The sequence below is a fragment of the Polypterus senegalus genome, chromosome 2 (assembly GCF_016835505.1).
Source record: "Polypterus senegalus isolate Bchr_013 chromosome 2, ASM1683550v1, whole genome shotgun sequence".
Classification (NCBI taxonomy): Eukaryota; Metazoa; Chordata; class Cladistia; order Polypteriformes; family Polypteridae; genus Polypterus; species Polypterus senegalus.
In genome coordinates, this window is record NC_053155.1 from 209,772,150 (window position 1) to 209,793,909 (window position 21,760).

At 37.4% G+C, this 21,760-nt stretch overlaps 1 protein-coding gene across 4 annotated transcripts in view; it reads left to right on the plus strand.

Moving 5' to 3' along the window:
- zc3h13 (zinc finger CCCH-type containing 13) overlaps positions 1-21,526 on the plus strand; it is a 121,260-nt gene extending 99,734 nt beyond the window's left edge. For 3 of the 4 annotated variants that reach the window (XM_039745261.1, XM_039745260.1, XM_039745262.1), the window contains exons 15-21: positions 4,444-4,547; positions 4,871-5,998; positions 9,057-9,563; positions 9,696-9,842; positions 12,315-12,515; positions 12,944-13,107; positions 20,596-21,526. In XM_039745261.1, the coding sequence (XP_039601195.1) occupies positions 4,444-4,547; positions 4,871-5,998; positions 9,057-9,563; positions 9,696-9,842; positions 12,315-12,515; positions 12,944-13,107; positions 20,596-20,763 (2,419 nt within the window). In that variant the 3' untranslated portion in view covers positions 20,764-21,526. Of the gene's footprint in view, positions 1-4,443; positions 4,548-4,870; positions 5,999-9,056; positions 9,564-9,695; positions 9,843-12,314; positions 12,516-12,943; positions 13,108-14,703; positions 14,749-20,595 lie in introns of those variants that run through there. The other variant, XM_039745263.1, reaches the window with a different exon arrangement.
- Positions 21,527-21,760: the final 234 nt, after the last annotated feature.

Genomic DNA, 21,760 nt, shown 5'->3' on the forward strand with positions numbered 1-21,760 from the left:
TTTAGCATTCAATAAATAGTTATGCATGACATTGAGCGTGTGTCGACCCGGCGTGGGTAAGCCGTTGAACCCCATTCAGGCTGCAAACTAAGTCCCACTAAGTGCAACTCCTACGCTCCTACTGGTTGCGTCCCAACCCTTTGTACACACCCCCCTCCCACCTTGCTAATACCGTGGTCGGGTGTCTTGGTGGATTATATATAGAAAAGCAGCCAGATCCGCACAGAGCAATGAAAAGTCTACGTCACTCACAGGTACATCTGGACTATGTAAAGACGGCGACTTGACGAGTTGGAGGTGAAATCGGCAGACTAGCATGATGGACGGAGCTGAATGGACGTCATTCTCCTTTCCTCCCGTTCCACACTCCGCGCCGTGCACCCCCATCCCTCCGTCTGGCAGGAGAATGCGCCAGGACGGTGTGACCAGTTTTCAGTCACTTCAGACGATTGTGTGTTGGTTCGTTCCGTGCATTGTTACAATGTTGCTTTTCTTGCTGATTTATTATATTACGGATTTTTTAAATGTTAATTTTCTCCCTGTGCTTAAGAATCATTAAAAAACCGACCTGATTATGCGGCGTATGGTACGCCGCGGGTTGGCTAGTTTGCCTTATATTTACAAAGGAAAGGAATACTTTTTAAATCTCACAATTATGTGTATTTCTTGATTAATTCATTAATGGAAGGTTTTCAGTTTGTTAATTTTAACATGATGTATAGTGTAGTTCAGCTACAAAATTTTTACTTTAATATAGTGTAAGTTTCTAAGAGAGAATAAAATGTAGAAATGTTTTTGGGGCTGAATGCTTTTTTAATGTGCTGCATGTATAGTTTCATATATTTCACTATTTAATTGTTCTATAAACATCCCAATATTTCTGAACAAACACCAACTTTTTCAAGGTCTCTTTAGGAGTCATGCAATGCGCTCAGAATAAACAGTATGCACCAATAGCACTGTGTGCCCATTTCCCCATTCACACTCTTAACTAAACTAAAGCTGAAGACACATTTATACGATTTCTAGGTGGAGGTTATGTCAGACTTGGCGACTGCAGTTGTTCATTTCATCAGCAGACAGTGTCAATATACAGAACTAAAAATTCCTGGGCATGTCAAATGAAGAGACTGCATGATGTTTTTCAACACGGTCATGCACACTGCTGTTTCTGTCAGCCAGTCGAGTGTTGCTGCCTGACATGGCCAGTTCTATACAAAAGTTTAACAGGTATGGCGAGTTGAACCACAAACTCTAACCACACTTTAGTTTTCTTTTTTGTCATGGTATGTAAAACATGAGACATCAGACAGTCGAAACACTCTTCTGTTTTTGAGGTCTAAAACACCCTTGTTCCTTATTCTTTATGGCTGCATTATATGCATTGTTCTTCCAAGGATGTGCTCGTTAGTTGTCAGCTGTCACATACACAGAGCAGGTTCCTGTGAAAGAAAACCTGTCTATCAAACCTCTGGGCATGTCACAGACTAATTGAAGCGATTGAACAACCATGATTGGCAGTTATAAAAGTGTAATTGAAGCAATTGAACTGCCATGACTGGCAGTTATAGGAGTGTAGAACTACCTCTGAATCGCTACGATTACGTAAATGAAGCTTGCAGATGAAAATCACTGGAAATGTTGCCTAATGTGACATGGTCTTAATATGTTAAGCAAGTAACAGTTTGTGATATCTACATGTTGAGTTTTAAAATAGACATATAAGAATTTGATTTGTATGTTCAGCACACCTTTAAACTTTGCAAGGTGAATAGCTACACTAACAAGCCATACTTTGGTGTACAGAGCCACACTGCTGCAGTTTACATACCACTCATTATATGTTATTGAATATGTATTATTTAGAGGATACTGCAGGTTCGATAGTGAAGATGGCTTTTTCTTCATACGCACATACAGTATTGCCACTGAGGAAAAGCTATATATGAATAATATATTTTATTAGATTTTGATTTTTAATAAATTTGCTTTTTCATGTTTTCATATCTGCCATTAGAGGACAGTTTATCCATTTAAAATTCAATCTACAGTACAAAAAGTATGTGGAAAATGAAGGGGTTAAAATACTTTTCTAAATACACAGTTTATTCTAGAAAATAAATAAACTAAATGTTAATTTTGCAGTTTCATTACAGACTGATTTCCAAAAAAAAAAAAAAAAGACTTGATTATTCATTTCAGAGTGCTTATTTATATCCTATATCTCCACTTAAAATATTAATTCTGTGATACCTATACATATTAATGTATTTAGTTATATGCACTTGTAATATTATTTCCAAATATAAGTTATTGCTAATTAGTTCTGAAAAATTTAAATAAAGTAAATGAAATCAGTAGTACATGGGCAGAACAGAACACAAGTGGTTTTTGGAATAAGACTTGATATTATGCTTTTAAAATTTGATTTCCTATCTGAATTCATTCAGTAGTACAAAGAAGTACAGTTACTCTCCCCAGAACATGTACCTGCATTGTGCCTTTTCTTATGGGTGGACCAGTGTGAGTGTTGTGAGAGGTAGAACAATGTATCCTAAACAGAATAGTAAAAACAATAAAACTGGTTCCAAATTAAATGTTTAGTCATTTGGTGAATAACTGCATTTAAGAAGGCAGATCTGAATTTCTGAACATGTAAAGCATATTAGAAGTCTGTACATGTCTGTTGTAAGAACAAAATTTCCAAAAGATGTAATTGGAAATGGCATTTACTCTAAACATTGGATATAGAGTGTCAACACAGAATAAAGGAATACTCTCTTTTCTAGAATGTGCACTTTTTTGGTGTGTTCTTGACTGTAATTGTTAAGTCACTGGGGTGCATTTTTTTCTAAATAATGTTTCATGCAACAAATGCAAGTATCTGGCAATGAAATATATTCCAGAAATTATCCTTTAAGTTAGTGATGAGTTTGTAGGACATCAGCAAGAATATCACAGTAAAACACATAGCTTTGCATTTTTATTAGTATAAAATGTGTTCAGTTTTTCTGGTTATAATCGCTTCAAAACTGGGTGAAGGATTTTCTACTTGTTTTTCAAAAAAAAAATAAATAAAAAAAAATACTTCCAGAGCTTTAGTAAACAAACAAAATGTGATTCCCTTGAGGGTATTTTTTTAAAATACAGATTTTTCCTGTAAGATATGGCCTTAATTTATATATACTGTATTCCTTGCTTGTTTCAAATGGGGTTAAATTTCAGTGGTGGTGTGTTTATACAAAGAAGACGCTGTATTTTTTTTTTTTTTAAATAATGTTAATTTAATTTGTTGTTAAAATAGAAAGGGACTTTCTTACCTTAGAGAGCATTCAACAGGATTTTTGATGCTGGTAGAAGTAGAATTACTGAAAATTTGTTATTATAGCAAATGCATTACCTTCTGATAATGAAAAAAATAGTAAAATAATTGGCGAATTTCATAATATTAATACTGTGGACAGGCATTTCACATGTACTCATATTTGTATAGTAACGTGACAGCAGAAACATTAATTTAGAAACCACCATGATGAAATTTCTGTCTGAACTACACATGTTCACTCCTGCCTTGCTGCTGTTGACTCAGTAAACCATTATATCTTATTGTTCTTGTGAAAGATCCCAAAGAATCAAGGGCTTGCATGAAATTTTGTTTATAGAGTAAAATGGAAACTGTAAAGAAAATTCCAAAAACACTCGGTCCTCTCATCCTAGGTTTATATGGATATATGTATACTTTAAAATATGACATATACTGTATAAGCACTTCACAGGTAACTACTGTAAATGTAAGGCTAAACTTTAAAATACTTTTTTTAAGCATTTTTTGATTTGATTTGAATTTTTACCTTTCCCCAAAATCAGTTTTGTGCCACTAATCACCAAGCATTTCACTGCCAAATTTATATTCACTGTTCTTTCGGTAGTGCCTAAAGAATGTAATGCATTTGCAGTATGTTCAAGTTAAATGCTTTCTTCTAACAAATTTAAATATTCTTTTTATTCCCTGAAAGTATATTAACTGCACATTATCTGTATGGGTAAGTAGTAGAAAAGTGGTAACAGTTTCATTGAACAGTCTCTGCAACATCAAGTGAATAGTTGTGTTTTTGTAGTTATTTTTACATGTTAACATGAGTCCAGGAATCACTTTAAGGAAAATCCATGTTTCATCTCTGCATTAAAATGATGTAGCATGGAAATAATCCTGGTACTCAGAAACCTCTATGCATTTTAAAAGTAACTCCAACAGAAGGATGTTTATGGAGCCAACAGTTATGCTTTAACATAGAAAATAAGTTTTTGTTTATTTAGAATTCAGATTTAAAAACTATTTTTACAAGTTTCTTTTTGATAAAAGATAACATAAACCATCTTTAGAGTTTAGTACTAGTATTTTTTTTTTTTTTAAAGTTGTTTTTTTTTCCTTATGTCCATAAGGAAGAGACGTCGAGCTGAAAGCAGTCCCAGTCCTCGACCCTCTCCAAAAAGAGCTCGTGATCAGTCTCCTGATAGTGAAGGTTATAACAGTTCAGAGGAAAAAAGTAAGATTATCTAAATTACTTAAGTTAAAACCGTATGTATTGTTTACTGTCATCTTGTTTTGCTTATCTGTAGTCTTTAGGCTAGTACAATTTCCTTCTATTTGTTTGTGAGCTTTCTGACATTCTATAGCTAAAAGCTGAAATTCAAACAAACTTCTTAAAAAATTCTGTTTTATCATTAATTGATTATTGCAAATGTTTTATTGATGTATGTTTACCTCTTTTTACCACTGTGTCTTTTTTCATAGTGAATGTGCTATTTTACTAAACTTTTAAAATACGACATTTACTCTTTAAATTAATTACAAGTTATATATTTTCAGGTGAGAAGCATAGATTGCTTAGCCAAGTTGTCCGTCCACAAGAGTCCAATCGCTCACCACAGAAGGTCATAGAGGAGAAAAGTACTCGCTGGAAAGACGATGATAGGAAAATTGAAAGAAAAGACAGAACTAGATATGATGAACCAGAGCATAGGGAAAGAGGGTTAAATAGAGTAGAACGTCAAAGAGATCACATTCCGGACACAACTTCAGGAACCTCTGAATCTAAAAGGAGCAAAGAAGTACCAGCTCCTGAACCTGTCATCCATCAGCCAGCTGATGACAGAGAAGTTATAAGCAAGACCCATGATGAAAGCAAAAAAAAGGCTAAGCCTCAGAAAAAAGCTTTGAAAAAGAATCGGAAAGATGAGGAAGGTAGTGTAGCAGAAAGATTTAACCCAGAACCTCCTGCTTCCGAAGAGCCCCTCTTGTCGCCTAGAAAGGTTCAAAAGAAAAAAACCGTGGAGAAGAAATGCAAGCGTTCCCGTGGAGGAGAGTCTGATATCTCTGAGGAAGAAAATGCTTCTCACCAGCCAAGTAAAAAAAAAAGAGGTCCCAGGACTCCTCCATTAGATGTATCCCCAAATGTGAAGGGGGATTTTGTAGCTCAGGTTGTGGAAAAAAATAACACAGAAGAAGTGGCCCCACAACCTAAGGTCTGTGATGCTACCTTTAGTGACTGGTCTGAAGACGATGTCCCTGATCGCACTGAAATAGTGTCTCAGCCTGTTGAAAAGATTGTAGTTGATACACCAAAGAAGAAGCAGAAAAAAACTGTAACTGAAAAAGTTGAATCGCCTCCGGTTTTGGCAGCAGCAGCAGAGGAACAGTCTCAACAGCAGACTGCTGTGCAGCCACTGCTTAGCCAACACCATCGCAAACCACCTGAGAAGAAGCGTAGTAGCAGCCTTGGCAGCAACCAAAGTCGCACTTCAAGTCGCTTGAGGTCTCCATCAAATGAATCTGCACATCGCAGTGGAGATGACCAAACTGGCAGAAGGCAGCGATTACATAGAAGGTCTCGGGACAGAGAACGTGAAAGGAATACTGTTGTTGAGCCTCCTGTTGAGAGAAAATCACGTATTGATCAACTGAAGCGGGGAGAACCAAGTCGTAGCACATCTTCAGGTAATGCCTTTTTAAAGAGCTAACTTATTGTGAGAATTTTCAGTATGTTACAGGGTATTTTTTATATAGTAGCAGTCTTCTATTAAGCACACTTAGCTCTGCAATAATTTTCAAGTTGGAGTTAAAAGGAAAAAAAAGTAAAATAAAAGTGCTAAATTAGAAGACAGAAAAGGAGGAAAAAGTTTGACTGAACCACTGTCAAATACACTAGGTGCAACAATTATTAAAACCACTTGCATCCTAAGGGTTTTTTGGCATTATCGTGCCCAAGTTATGTACTCCAAAATAAATGGCTATTATACTACTTAATGTAATAAAGGAGCTGCAAATGACTGAAGAGTGTAATGTGTACAACAGTCCACATTTTAAAAAGTATTTATATGATTAAAAACCTTTTGTTTATCCTAATATTAACTAAATAAAGATCAAATAAATGGTGCTTCAGGGATTTCTGTCTAAAAAGAACACAACCAAGACATGTAAAATGCCTAACCCTGGTCTTGGTTTTCTTTTGTGCCTCAATCAGTCAACTATCATTGTTCCAAGTTTAGGTGTCATATCCCATAGCATTGCAAAGGTATACTGTGTACATTTACATTTATTTGCTTAGCAGACTCTTTTGTCCAAAGTGACTTACAAAAAAACGTAAGCAATCTTTTAACAGGCTGGGGCCTGTTTGTGCATCAAGTGTAATAGGACACGTAACAAAAAGTTGATTGCCACAAGTGAAAAGACGTAATAACTTATACAATTACTAACTCTGTGGAATGAGGTGTTCACCGTTTTGGAAACATTTAGTCTCTTGCACATAAACAATCTCTGAGAACAAGTATTGCAGTTATATATTTTTTTTTGTTTTTTTAGAAAAAATATATGCACACACATACACACTATATATCTTCCTGAAGCAACAAGTCAAAAATTTGTAACTGTGTGTATAATTACATACTCATCAATGAAACAATTTCTGTTTATCACTAGATACAGAAAGACCTTACATTATTTTGTACAGTAGATTGGGGTTTTTGTGCTGAAATTCACATATCTTCTCCTGCCTTCTGTTGCAGTAACCCCACAGACATTTACACATTTAGTGTTTTTGTTAATTTATTTTGTTGTTTTTTCTTTTTTCTTGCATTTCATGTCCAGAATAAACAATGTTAAAACATGTCATACCAGCTTTTTCCAGCGCTCGCTTACTTGGGTGGGGACAATGTCTTTGCTTTTGCATTCAATTAAACAGCACTGAACAGGTCCTTCCTTGAACTAGACACACACACCCCTAAAACCAGTGTTTCTTAGCCACTTTTGGTTCATAGGTAACTGTTGCTAAGTCTCAAGCACAAGAGACTTGTTCATGGTATGATCCCCCTGCCCCCCACACTAAAGGGATCAGCAACAGCATGCATTATATATATATATATATATATATATACTGTACATATAAATAAATAAATGTACAGGCAGTCCCCAGGTTACGTACGAGATAGGGACTATAGGTTTGTACTTAAGTTGAATTTGTATGTAAGTCGGAACAGGTACATAAATTTAATAAATGCTATTGTTGACCAACTGTAACCAAGTGTTCTGCCAATGAATGATAGCGTTTCACCTTTCTCTGACCTTTTTATTATTTCTACTGGTGATTTTTTTTTTCTCCTCTTTACTGTATCACCAGCACTTGCATCAGATTTGTGCTTCAGAGACAGTGTTGAAGGGTGAAGACAAAAGATTAAGATGAGCTATTCTGCACAGCACTGTACATGCTATCACAGCAGGAAGGCACCAGTCGTCAACACGTCTGATGTACTGACAAGAGGCGACTTCCTGCTATGTACGTAACAGTACAAGCAGGCTTGCTATTGAGAATGAATGGGGACATCGACGGGCGGTTCATCACCAGCCCACCTCACAGTCACCTCCACTACAGTATGCTGCCTACAGCGTCTGCCCACCAAAAGCGAACACAGTGCGGCCAAAAGCAGGTAGTGAATTAACCCCATTCAATAGGCAGCCATCCGATGCATACTACAATGCTTAACCCCGCCACCCCGTTCGCCCTCAGTGGCTTCCATTCAGCCACAACCGGGTCACTGCTTGTAGCATTACCAGCTGCCCACCGATAACGAAAGGGGCAGCCGTGTATGGTGGGCAGGTTGCGAAATTGCCCCCTCCAGCCTCTGTCCAGCCATCGCTTGTAGCGAACCTAGGCCGAAGATGAGAGAGCGGCAGTTACTGAGGCGCATGTGTCGCAGCTGTGGCCGTTCGTAAGTCTTAGGTCGGATGTCCGTAACTTGGGGACTACGTGTGTGTATGTATATGTGTGTGTGTGTATATGTATATGTATATGTGTGATATATAATTTTTTTTTTTCCCTATTAGAAACAGGATAATTACAATTTTATGCCGTCATTGATCCCTTCAGTGGAGGGCTTTGCCAGGCTAAAAAGGCTTTACCCACCTTGTGCTTGGTGATGTGAGCAGCATTATACAGTGACATTAAGTCGCGGTGGGCAGGTGATAATGATTGGTCTATATGCATAAATGAGGTTTGGTCTATAAATATAATTAAAAGCCATCTATCTGAGTTGTCATATACTTAAAGAATGTTTTTTTTTATACAAATTATCATATTTTTGCAATTTCATCTAACCACAGCAGTTCATTTATGACATAAGCAAAAAATGTGTTATTCAGTTATGTTTAACTTCATATTTGGCCAAAACTAAACATTATATATCTACCAATTTTCTAATTTGTTTATCCCTACTCGGGGTCAATTAATGGAGTTGGCCTTGCTTGCTGCATGGAGCTAGTTAATTTTGCATTTGTTCTATCAGTGGACAATTGTGCTTAAGAAGGTTTTTGTGAGTACTTGTTACCATGTTTTGTAGTACCAGTGCTACTGTCCTTTTACAGCTATTTATTTGACACTGAGTAAACACCTTTTCCTGCAATTTCTGGAGATACGGGATATATTTTTGTTTTAAATAACTTAGAATATAAATGAACCTACATAAATAATATATAATTTCAAATGAATTATGATTTCTTTTAGATCGTTTGGATTCTAGAAGCCATAGCTCACGAAGAAGCTCTCCGGAGTCTGAGAGACAGGCCCGATCAAGAGCAGGATCCTATGACAGCAGAGAGAGAGCACTGGAAAGAGAGAGGGAAAGAGATCTGGTAGATCGTGAAAGAGAACGCAAGGACTTAAGGCAACGAGATTGGGATTCTGAAAGCAGAGACTGGTCACGTGGACGAGAGACAAGAAGTAGAGAGCAGAGAGAGAGGGACAGGGATCAGAGGAGAAGGGACATAGACTCTGATAGGGACAGACTTTTGCCTGAAACTCATGAAAGAGACCGAGATCGTGATCGTGAGAAACTCTTAGAACTTGGACTTCATGCAGAAATGAAGAGATCAGAGCTCAAACAAGAGAAAGAAATAGAACCATTGCTGCGTGAAGTAGGATCTGTAGAAGCTGAAAAAGAAGAGAAGAAGACGGATAGCCCACTTATTGCTGAAGAGCCTTCTGAATCTGAAAAACCAGAGAGCATGCATGGTAATGCATTGATCACATTTGCATTTTTTTGCTCAGTTTCATTATAGTGACTTCTTCATGCAAATACAAAATAAATATATATATTTTTTTTAATAAAATGTTTATTATTTTAAAATGTTTATTTAAACATAGGTGAAGATGATGGTAAACCAGATGATGTCCAGTCTATGATATCTGGAGGAGAGGAATATGAGCCCATAAGTGATGATGAACTTGATGAAATTTTGGCTGACAGTGGTGAGAAGAGAGAAGATCAACCAGAGGAAGAAAAGATGCCAGGTTATCCATCTTTTCCTTTCTACAAAGTGTATATACTTACCTATTTTCATTTAATTGGAATATCATGTAATAAAACTCACTAATATTGATATTATTAATTGTGAAAGGATATATTTAAACTGAACATTTTTTAAAGGACAAGTTCAGTATATTTTAAGCTAGAAGTTATTTCTTCTCAATCAAGGTATATATTAAAATGTCACATAAAATTGTGTTTAAAATGGAAGCATTTTCAAAATATTTAAAATCAATGTTTCTCAGTGTTTTAGTTGTTGTGACCCACTTTTTCTAATGTTGTTGCTTTCACGACCCTACGGGGCTCCCCTTGGTGGTAGAAATATGATTGTCAGAGGGGGTGATGGATCCCCCTTTGTGGTTCATACTCGATCTTCATAGGGTGGTGGGTGAGTCCTCCTTGGTAAATTGAATGTGATCATCAGTGTTGGGTCCATTGTTAATTCAAGCTTGATCGTCATATGGTCCCATTGGTAATTCAAGTCTGTTGTTCAGAGCGGTGTTCCCGCCTTAACCTGATTTGAACCTGGTCATCTGAGCAGCATTCTGCCACAACCCACCTCCATTATAAATAATATCAACTTATGACTCACCGGCAGCAGCCCACGACTGAACAATGTTTTGTGACCCACAGGTTCAGAGATGATACGCAACCTGCTCTTGTGCTTTATAGTTGAGGTGAAAGACACCGTGGTCCCAACATAAAAATTAAAGCTTTCAGACTTATCAAATATATAAATCTTTCAAGTCAAAAGCATTATTAAATATTCATCTACATCTTGAGGGACATGTTGCAAAACAATGTATCCATGTCATTTTAGGAATGGAAAAGGCAAACTATTCTTGTGAAATTCAGTCATTGTAAAAAGAGACTGGCTGTGGAGTTCATTTTGCCGTTTGTCTTTTTCTATGCCAGCTTTTACGGTTTTCTCTGGCATGTACTTTTCACCAGAAATAGCTGTCTTCAAGTGCTGTTATTGGCAATATTCATTGTTGAAACCCGGATAGGAAATCTTGTCACTGTTAGTGAAACAACTAGATTTTTCACTATACATAAGCTTATTTGTTTATTTAGCAATTAATACTAGCTTCCTCACTGTATTATCTTGAAACCTTCTGCATTGGTGGTCTTTCAAGAAATAGATTAGGCCTGTACATAGCTTGCAATCAAGTGACAGGTGTTACAGGCATACATTTAGTGTCAATCACGTTGAAATTTAGAATGTTTAATACATATTTTTAGCATAGGCAGAGAGCTACCATTTGTACCTCACAACACTCAGGTGTACGCTGAGTTTGCATGTTCCCCCATGTGTTTATGGATTGATTAGTGTCCATGAGTTTACTCACTAAAAGCTGTTGTCCTTAGTTATTACCATATCCTCAATAAGAGCAATGTTTCCTATCCTATAAAATTTGGTAATTGGCTTGAGGAGATACTGTCTTGTTATGGTTTGGCTCCATCATTGTCATTTTCACTTTCTGGACAAGGAACGCAACGTTATCACATGAAAATAGTTCTGAGAATTTGATAAAATTTATTTTTTCCAGTTGTTATGGTGTTTTTTTTTTTTTTGTTTTGTTTTTTTTTTGTCTGTTGCAACTGAGAAATGCGGAAGGCACGTTTTCTTTCTTTCTTATTCTTTTCTTTGCTGCTTCAGAGTGGATATATTTATTAAATTTTAAGGCTTTTGTGTACATGTTGGGACCTCAGTACCCTTCACCACCACCAGACCAGAGCATGCTAGTTTGTTTGTTTGTTTTTTTTTAATTTATATAAAAAATGCTTCACTTTAGAATGTATTTTCATGTGACAATTTAACATATTTTGTGAAAAAAAATCACATTAAATTGAAAAATACTGAGCTAACCTTTAAGAAGTGGTGCCATTTTATTATGCTTTGCACTAAGATTAGGTTTTATTAAAATTCTGGGTATTTCTTTCGACTACACTGTCTGTATTAATAAATGGTTCTTTCTCCTTTTAAATGCATTTTTAAAAGTATTATTTCTTTTTGGAAAATGTAATTTTCCATATGCTTCTAATTTGCACGGTCAAGAAAGAATTGCTCCTGTTTGTGGCATTTATACTTGCTTGTGCTAAGTTTATTATTTATAATTGGTACATAATGTTTTCTTGGCTAACAGTTTTCAAAAACCATCAAACTAGAAATAAATGTCTTTTTTTTATTTTATTTTTTATTTTTAATGTCCAAAGTATAGGCATTTTTTCTTCATTAGGATATTCAAGTACTGACTGTTTATTATGTGTGCACCAAGTAAATTCATTCATTTACCAGGAACCAAAAAATAATTTGTTGACTAGTGTGCCCTTTTAAATGTATAATCATTGCTGACTTTTGGTCATAATAATATAATTTTTGTAACTCTTGGACACACATTTTTATTTCTTCCTTAATAGTTTTGCCTAGTTTATATTTGTTCTGTTTTTTGCAGACCCTGTAGATGTAATTGATGTTGATTGGTCTAGCCTAATGCCCAAACAGCCTAAAGAGCCCAGAGAGGCAGGGGCAGCTTTGTTGAAATTTACTCCCGGAGCTGTTCTTCTGAGAGCTGGCATTTCCAAAAGACTTGCAGGCAGTCAACTTTTTTCAAAGGTGAAAGAGGTGTGTTATGCTGAAATGGAGGATCCCAAAGGTATGTATTTTCTTAAATGTTACTAGAAGGAAATGATTTTGTTTCTCTGTTCACTAATTCTACCTGCCTATTTACCGGTATGTTAGTAATGTATTCACTTATGCATTATGGAACCAAAGTTTTGCATTGACATTTGTACAATTAGGTGCACTGAAAAATTCCAAGATCTGTTTTTATTAATATACTTATAAATATTAATCACTCCTTTTTGCACTTCAGTGAATATGCATGAAATATAAGCTTGGACGTTTTGAATGCCTGCATTAGTAATTAGTAATACAAAACATTTTTAACACATGTGTAAAATCAATCTTTTCTCAATGCTTTTTTCACCCAACATGTGTAATATTTTAATGCATAATCAGAAGTGCAGTGGCTGTAGTCTGTTTAACACATATTAAATTATTATTTTTTTTATTTTACTGTAGATGCCGTTGGCCTTTTCACACATGAACTGGGTGCCTTAAACATGGCATCATTAAAAAGGAAACAAGAGCGAGCTGGCCTTTTGCGCAATTTGGGACCATGTTGTAAAGCATTGTGCTCCAGAAGGGATATTGCAATACGCAAACAACTCTTAAAGAATGAAAAGGTATTTCTTTTTAAATTCCTTAAATCTATATGGTGAAGTTTTTGTTTCTTGGAAAATATGTTCTGATTATGAGTTGAATTGTCTTTTACAGCATGTGTGATTCTAGGATACAGTAGTAAAACTTGCAAAGTCACAGAAAGACTCCATTTTTTATTTTGATGAAGAAAAGCATACTTCTGGCTACTTTCACCATGTGGGAGTTCAAATGAAAAGCACACCTTTATTATATACAATTTTATATGTCACATTTCATTATTTTTGTGTATATTGTGTTTTGGAATGAATTAAAGATGAAAGAGTCCTACATTCAATTTAATGAAAATGTTGACAAACTGTCAGTGCAGATAATTCAAAGTTAATGAGTTTTTGGTTTTTTTCTTCAAACACTGCCTTCCATTTACTGATATTAGCTAAAGATTTCAAGCAACATGTAATGGATTAAATAGCACTGAGTGACCAGAGTTACCTATACTCTTTATTGTAGGCTAGTGGACATTTATCACTGGTCAGTACTAGTAAATGCTGTGTGAGTTGATGCAAAGAAACGTTTGCACAGCTTGTATGAATTGAAGCCCTACATACACAAACTGACAGTTTAATACTTGTTGCAGTTGTGTTTTGAGATCTCAAGTCTTCTCAAATTAGCACTTAAGTTGGACAAGCTACATTATACAGTTTCTGCAGTGTAAATATCAGATATATTCAATAATCTGTTGTACAGTATTTACGTTTTTAAATATTAAAATGCACTTGTCCATGCTACTGGGAAGCTATCTCTTCTAAATTTTGCAGACTTTCTGTTTGGGGAAATGGCAAACATTGTTAGGCATGTTCTGGTTTATTTATGTATGTACAGCTATCCTTAAAGTCTAGATTTTCAGGATTTGCCAACATGGCCCTGGTTCTTTCCATTGGCGAAGATTATTATAGGTAAAGGATGTTCTCTGCCAGCAATAGCTGCCTCTGCAGGCCAATACAGTTTGTTGAACTTCAGTGCAGAGAGGAGCCCAGTGAAAAGTCTGCTGATAAATTGGAAGTTTGTTTATTGTACATTTCATTTAGTTGCCTTTTTACTTTCATAATTTTTATACAGGTAGCATTCAGCTGAAAAGTTGAGCTCGGTATAAATTTACAAATATAATAATTAGAAGAACAAAATGATGTTCGATAGATAGATGGAAAGATACTTTATTAATTCACAAGGGGAAATTCGCATACTCCAGCTGCAGCATACTTATAAAAACAATATTAATTAAATAAAAATGCAGTGCAAGTTAAAAAATGCAAGGTGGAGAGTGCGAGGCAGGTATAACGGACAATAACATTGTATAATGTTAACGTTTAACTCCCCCAACCCTGGGTGGAACTGAAGAGTTGCATAGTGTGGGGGAGGAACGATCTCCTCAGTGTGTCAGTGGAGCAGGACAGTGACAGCAGTCTATCGCTGAAGCTGCTCCTCTGTCTGGAGATGATACTGTTCAGTGGATGCAGTGGATTCTCCATGATTGACAGGAGCCTGCTCAGCACCTGTTGCTCTGCCACAGATGTCAAACTGTCCAACTCCGTGCCTATAATAAAGCCTGCTTTCCTCTCCAGTTTGTCCAGGCGTGAGGTGTCCCTCTTCTTAAAGCTGCCTCCCCAGCACACCACCGCGTAGAAGAGGGCACTCACCACAACCGTCTGATAGAAAATCTGCAGCATCGTATTGCAGATGTTGAAGGACGCCAGCCTTCTGAGGAAGTATAATCGCCTTTGTCCTCTCTTGCACAGAGCATCAGTATTGGCAGTCCAGTCCAATTTATCATCCAGCTGCACTCCCAGGTATTTATAGGTCTGCACTCTCTGCACACAGTCACCTCTGATGATCACAGGGTCCATTAAGGGCCTGGGCCTTCTAAAATCCACCACCAGCTCCTTGTTTTTGCTGGTGTTCAGTTGTAGGTGGTTTGAGTTGCACCATTTAACAAAGTCCTTGATTAGGTTCCTACACTCCTCCTCCTGCCCACTCCTGATACAGCCCACGATAGCAGTGTCATCATCAAACTTTTGCACGTGGCGTGACTCAGTGTTGTATTGGAAGTTCAATGTACTGTATATAGGCTGAACAGGACTGGAGAACACACAGTCCCCTGCAGCGCTCCTGTGCTGCTGACCACAATGTCAGACCTGCAGTTCCAGAGACGACCATACTGAGGTCTGTCTGTAAGAGAGTTCATGATCCATGCCACCACGTATGAATCTACTCCCATCTCTGTCAGCTTGTCCCTAAGGAGCAGAGGTTGGATGGTGTTGAAGGCCCTAGTGATGTCCAGAAACATAATTCTTACTGCACCACTGCCTCTGTCCAAGTGGGAGAGGGATCGGTGTAGCATGTAGATGATGGCATCCTCTGCTCCCACCTTCTCCTGGGATGCAAACTGCAGAGGGTCGAGGGTGTGGCGGACCTGTGGCCTCAGGTGTTGAAGCAGCAGCTGCTCCATGGTGTTCATCACATGTGACGTCAGGGCCACAGGCCTGAAGTCATTCAGCTTACCAGGACGTGATACGTTTGGGATTGGGGTGATGCAAGTTGTTTTCCAAAGCCTTGGGACTCTCCCCTGTTCCAGGCTCAAGTTGAAGATGCGCTGTAGAGGACTCCCCAGCTCCAACTCACAGGCCTTCAACCGTCGTGGCGATACTCCATCTGGACCTACTGCTTTGTTGGGACAAAGTCTCCTTAGCTCTCTGCTTACCTGGGCTGCTGTAATTGTGGGTGGGGGGAAACACTCTTCTGTGCTGGTATCAGCAGAAGCATGGGTGGAGGATGCAGTACTCCTGAGGCGAGAGTGAGAGTGGGTTAGGGTGGTCAAACATGCCTCGATGGAGGCATCCCTCTTCGAGCTGCAGCCAGTGATGATCTTCATCCCATCCCACACTTCCTTCATTCTGTTATTCTGCAACTTTTGCTCCAGTTTTCTCCTGTACTGCTACTGAGCTGGACTTGGAGTTCCTTCTACACACACTTGAGCTCACGCTGATCACTGCATTTAAAAGCCCTTTTCTACTGGTTCAAAAGGCCCTTGATGTCACTTGTAATTCATGACTTGTTGTTAGCATGTCAGCGTACTGTTCTTACTGGAACTAAAATATCCATACAGAAGTTGATGTAGTCAGTATTGCAGTCAACAACCTCTTTAATGTTCTCACTATGTGACCCCTGCAGGATATCCTAGTCCGTAGTTCCAAAGCAGTCTCTCAGAGCCTGCTGTGCCTCAGGGGACCACTTCCTGAACGAGTGTGTGGTTGTAGGTAGCGCCTTCACTCTTGGTTTGAGACTGAAGCAGAACCAGGTTATGATCTGATTTCCCAAGCGCAGGCAGCAAAGTGGTGCTGTATGTGTCCTTAATGTTTGCATACAGTAGGTCAATAATCCTATTTCCCCGGGTGTTACAGTCCACATACTAGGTGAAGGCAGGTAATGTTTTGTCCAGTGTCGCATGGTTAAAATCTCCAGAGATAAGCACAGGCGCCTCGGGGTGCTGTGTTTGTAGTTTAGCAACAGCGGAATGGATGATGTCACATGCTATCTCCACGTCTGCACAAGGAGTGATGTAAACAATAACAACAATGATGTGTCCAAACTCTTTAGGCAAGTAAAAAATACGTATAATGCATATTGTCTCACATAGGTATTCAGCCCTTCGACAAATTATATCATTTACTAAATAAAAAAAATCTTATATTGAAATTATATTTATATATTTATTTCAAGGCGCTAAAACTCACAATTTAGATTTAACGTGACTACGTTTTCTGTATGGAGAAAAGTACATTCAGTTTGCAATTTTTTTCCGTCGGACATTTTATTTTTTAGAGAGCTATCTTTTGCAGCTCCGACAAGTGTCAGACTTGTGGGGTAGGTATGTATCCACTTCACACACTAAGTCATTTTTAGCCCATTTTTCAAAGCTGATATGCTCTTAAGTTTCTAGATATTGGCACAGATTCTCAATCTGCTTGAGATCAGAGCCGTCACTAGGCTGCTTTATGATTTTTACCTATTTTGTCCTTGATCCAGTCCGTGGTTACTTGGGCTTTGTGTTTGGGAATCATTTTTCCCCTGAAAGGTGTACCTTGACCCAAACATAAATTTTTTGCATTTGCTTGTAATTTCCACATTTCATTCTTCCTTCTGTTTTAACTAGATGCCCACTCTCTGCTCTTGGAAAGCAGCTTCACATGCATAATGCTACCACCATCATACTTGACTTAAAGCCCGGTGGGTTTTGATGTGACAATGTTGGTTTTTTGTCACATGTATTTGTTTGAACTCTGCCTGTAAAGTTATGTTTTGCCCTTGTTTGACCCAAACATCGTTTTATTCATTGCAACCAGGTCACCTCTCATGGTTTTTGGCAATGGCCAGGTGTGCATTCATATGATTCTGTTTCACTAGTGGCTAATGTTGTACCACCTCTACCAAACCAACAGCCAGTGTTATATATAGCTCTTGATATATGCATCTTTACTCAGCTAATGACCTCTGTAGCTCTTTTAATTGATTATTGGCCTCTCACTCAAGTCTTCTCCTTGTTTGTGCAGATTTATTTTGAGGGACAAGCCTATTCTAAGCAGTGTCAGGGTTCTTTGATCTCGCTTCTTGATAATTTAACCAACTGTGTTAACTAGGTGATCCAAAATCATAATTCTGAGAAATTCAGATACCTTTAAAGTTGCAACTTATACCATGAAGATAAAAACAAATTAAAAACTGTTCAGGGAAAAATAAATATAAAAATCAAAAACTTACAAACACTGGTTTTGGAGCTATTTATGATTCCTCCCTCCTTTACTAAAGCTGAAATAAAGCAGCCCTGAATCATGATACTGCCACCATCATGTTTCACTGTAAGAGTGGTCCTCTTTTTTGCTTATCGTCTGTGTTGTTTTTGCCCCCAAACATTCCTTTAGAGTTTATGGCCAAAAATGTGAACCTTAGTCTCCTCATTTTTTCACATGCGTTTGGGAGACTGGATGTATCTCTTTACAAAAACCCCTAAAGGGTTTCTAAATTGTTTTCACCTTCTTTGTATAGGTGCACATTTCAAAATAAAGGTGAAAAAAGTTTGACATGATTTTCTTGGTTCAGTTTTTTTACATCACAAACAGCCGCTATTTAACAGGGATGTGTAGACTTTTTATATCTTTTATATCCACTGTATGCATTTAGCCACACTCAACAATTTATGGCTTATTTATTTTAACCAGTTTACCTATCATTCTTATCTTTAGGATGTGAGCGGAAGCCAGGGTTTCTAGGTAAAGGCATTGCATAAAAAAGAGAAACTGCAAACTAAACCCATACATTGATTAATCTAGGATTTTAATCCAGGTTCCTAAAACGTTAAAGTGGCAGTATTAATCCAAGGTCTTCTGCAAACTGAAAAGTACATAGCTTCCTTTGTATTTTGACTAGATTAAGCTATCTTGAACATGCATGATAAAACTGCTGCAGAAAAGGATTAGGCTCAAGCCAGTCCTGTTGAAGAGCAATAACCATGGGCAACACACATCGCTGTTCATAGATTGTTCTACTGTACATGAATAACTCTAGCATTTCTCACATACTATATATATATATATATATATATATATATATATATATATACACACACACAGTTGAAGCCAAAATTATTAGCCCCCCTAGAATCATGGAACATTTTCCTAAACTTCTTCCCAAAGTTTGCAACATTGATGAAACTTGATATAATCAAACATCCACCAGTGCTATTTACTAGCTTTTGATACATTTTGTAATATAAAATATATTTTTAGTCTTGCTTTATATCAAATATAGTAAAAATGGGGTCGTCAAAAATATTAGCCCCATGTTAATGTTTGCTTTCAAAACACACCTACAGTAATTAACCAATCAGCTTTGAAACCACACCTGTGCAATCAATTGGCTTCCTAACAACACCTGCAGTCAATTGACTTCCTAACAACACTCAATCAGCATAAAAAGACTCCCAAGGAACAGGGCTCTTGAACACATGAGAGGGACTACTGTTACTGACCATGCCAAAGACAAAGGAAATCAGTCTGGAGCTCAGAAAGTAGATAGTAGAGGCTCATGATAAGGGGCAAGGCTACACTGCCATTTCCAAGCGATTTACAGTGTCTAGAACTGCTGTACGTTGCATCATTGCCAAGTACAAGGAGACAAATTCTGTTAGAAACAAACCTGGCCGTGGCCGTAAGCGCAAGATTTCAAGAACTCTGGAGAGAAAAATAGTCAGAGATGTCAGCAAGGAACCCCGGACATGTGCCAAGATGATTGTTGCTGACCTGGCCTGGAGTTGATGTTTCAAGGAACACAGTTGTGAGGGCTCTTCACCATGGTGGGCTTCACGGCCATCGTCCCAGAAGAACCCCTTTACTCAAAGAGCGGCACATCACAGCCCGACTGAGGTTTGCCCATGAACATTTGAAATGTAAAGATGATTTTTGGAAGTCTGTGCTTTGGTCTGATGAGACTAAACTGGAACTGTTTGGGCACATGGATGTTGCTTATGTTTGGCGAAGAAAGGGACAGGCCTTCAACCCTAGAAACACAGTTGCAACAGTTAAACATGATGGTGGGAGCATCATGCTGTGGGGCTGTTTTGCAGCCTCAGGCACAGGGAGCCTTGTTGGGTGCATGGCATCGTGAAAAAAGAAAATTATGTTGACATTCTGAAGGAGAATATGCAGAAATCTGCTCGTAGTCTAGGCTTAGGTCATCGCTGGGTCTTCCAACAAGACAATGACCCAAAGCATACATCAAAATTAGTTCAACAGTTTTTCAAGGATACCAAAACCAAGATCTTGGAGTGGCCGCACAGAGCCCAGACCTCAATCCCATTGAGAATCTGTGGCGAGTGCTCAAAGTGAATGTCCATGGTCGGAAACCACGCAATTTGGACCAGCTAGAACAATTTGCAATGGAGGAATGGACCAAAATCCCTCAGGAGACCTGTGCTAATCTAGTAAAGACCTACTCTAATAGATTGTTGTCAGTTGTGGCTCAAAAAGGGTCAGTATTGACTATTAATGGGCATGGGGCTAATAATTTTGGATGTCTCATTTTTGCCCTTTCTTGTTTCCACTCAGTGTGTCAATAAAATATCCAAACTACAATTAGTGGACCTTGTTATTTTGGACACAGATACGCTTTAAAAAACAAACATTTGTTGTTAATGGTAATATGGTCATTTTCATATTGGAATCAGGAGTGTTGCCTAATTTCATTAGGGGGCCTAATAATTTTGGCCACAACTGTGTGTGTGTGTATATATATATATATATATATATAATTGAAATTTGTACTGGTTTTTTGAATATTTTTGCTAATTGATGATTTATATAGTCCTATTATTATTACTATGAAGACTTTCAGTGTATTTTTTTAATTATACATATCTTGTGTTTTTTTCTTTTCCTTTTCCTATCCATTTCCAACTTTTGCAGGGTACAACAAAGCAAATTTATACCAGTCCTCCAGTGGTGGATAATGAGTTGCTGCAGCTAAGTCTTCGACTATTCAGGAAAAAGACGTGTCCAGTATCTAGTCAAGAAAAGACTGAAAGCAGCTTCCTTTCTCAACCAAATACCCAGACTGAAGTTTGTGTTTCATAGGTGAAGCTGAATCCTAACACCAAGGTGTTACAAAAACAGTTCTGTAGAGACTGGTAAAATCAGCCTGTGGGACTGGCACAACAATTATTACCATGGTGACACGACCACAGATTTTTTTCTCCTACTGTACATCATTTCATTGTAAAGACCCTCTTCAGTTGATAAATAAAGGATTTAAAAAAAACACTTGTTCTGTTTAGCAGAAACATTTGACATTTAATTGTGCACCAGTGTTAAACTGATGCTTGAATTATTTTATTTCCAAGTTACACTATTACACATTGTACTGATGCCGTCAGCTGCTGCATCTAAATGTGTTACATTTGTGAAAAGGTAACATAAAAGAAAAATATTATTTAGGCCTTAGTATAGGTACAGGTTAGCATGTACTTCTGCAGGACAAAAATGCTTATTTAATTTGAACATTTTTTTAAAATTATGACACCATATTGCTAAAACTATTCATTGCAAAGTGTGTGTGTTTTGTGAAAAAAAAAACACTTCCCTGTGAATTTTAGCATTTATTGTCAAAGCTATATTGAAAAAAAAAAAACACACGTGGAACGTTAGTTTGTACTTAATAGTCATGGTTCAGACGGTCCTGTTGTATTTCTTCAATAAGTTACTTTCTTCAAATTCATTTGTCCATTATGCATTATATCAGACACAAATAAGTGGATGTTTTTTTCTCTAAAATGTTTACAATTGCCTATGTAAATTGCTGTTTTATTAAACAATGTGTGATTTTTATTCTGGCTTTTAACTGTTGTTGGGTTAAAATTTGTTAGTAAGCATAGTGGACACTTCAAGCAAGCAAGCAAAAACTTGCAAGAATGATCACAAGTGTCGACAGCATGTACAAGCTCAGCATTTGGCATTATAAACAATAGCAGCCCACTGTTGGACTGGGGTTATTACTGTTAATGTCCATTTTGCACATAGCTGATAATAACTAGTAAGTACCAACTCCTGAAATCTCTTAGGACAAGAAAATTGT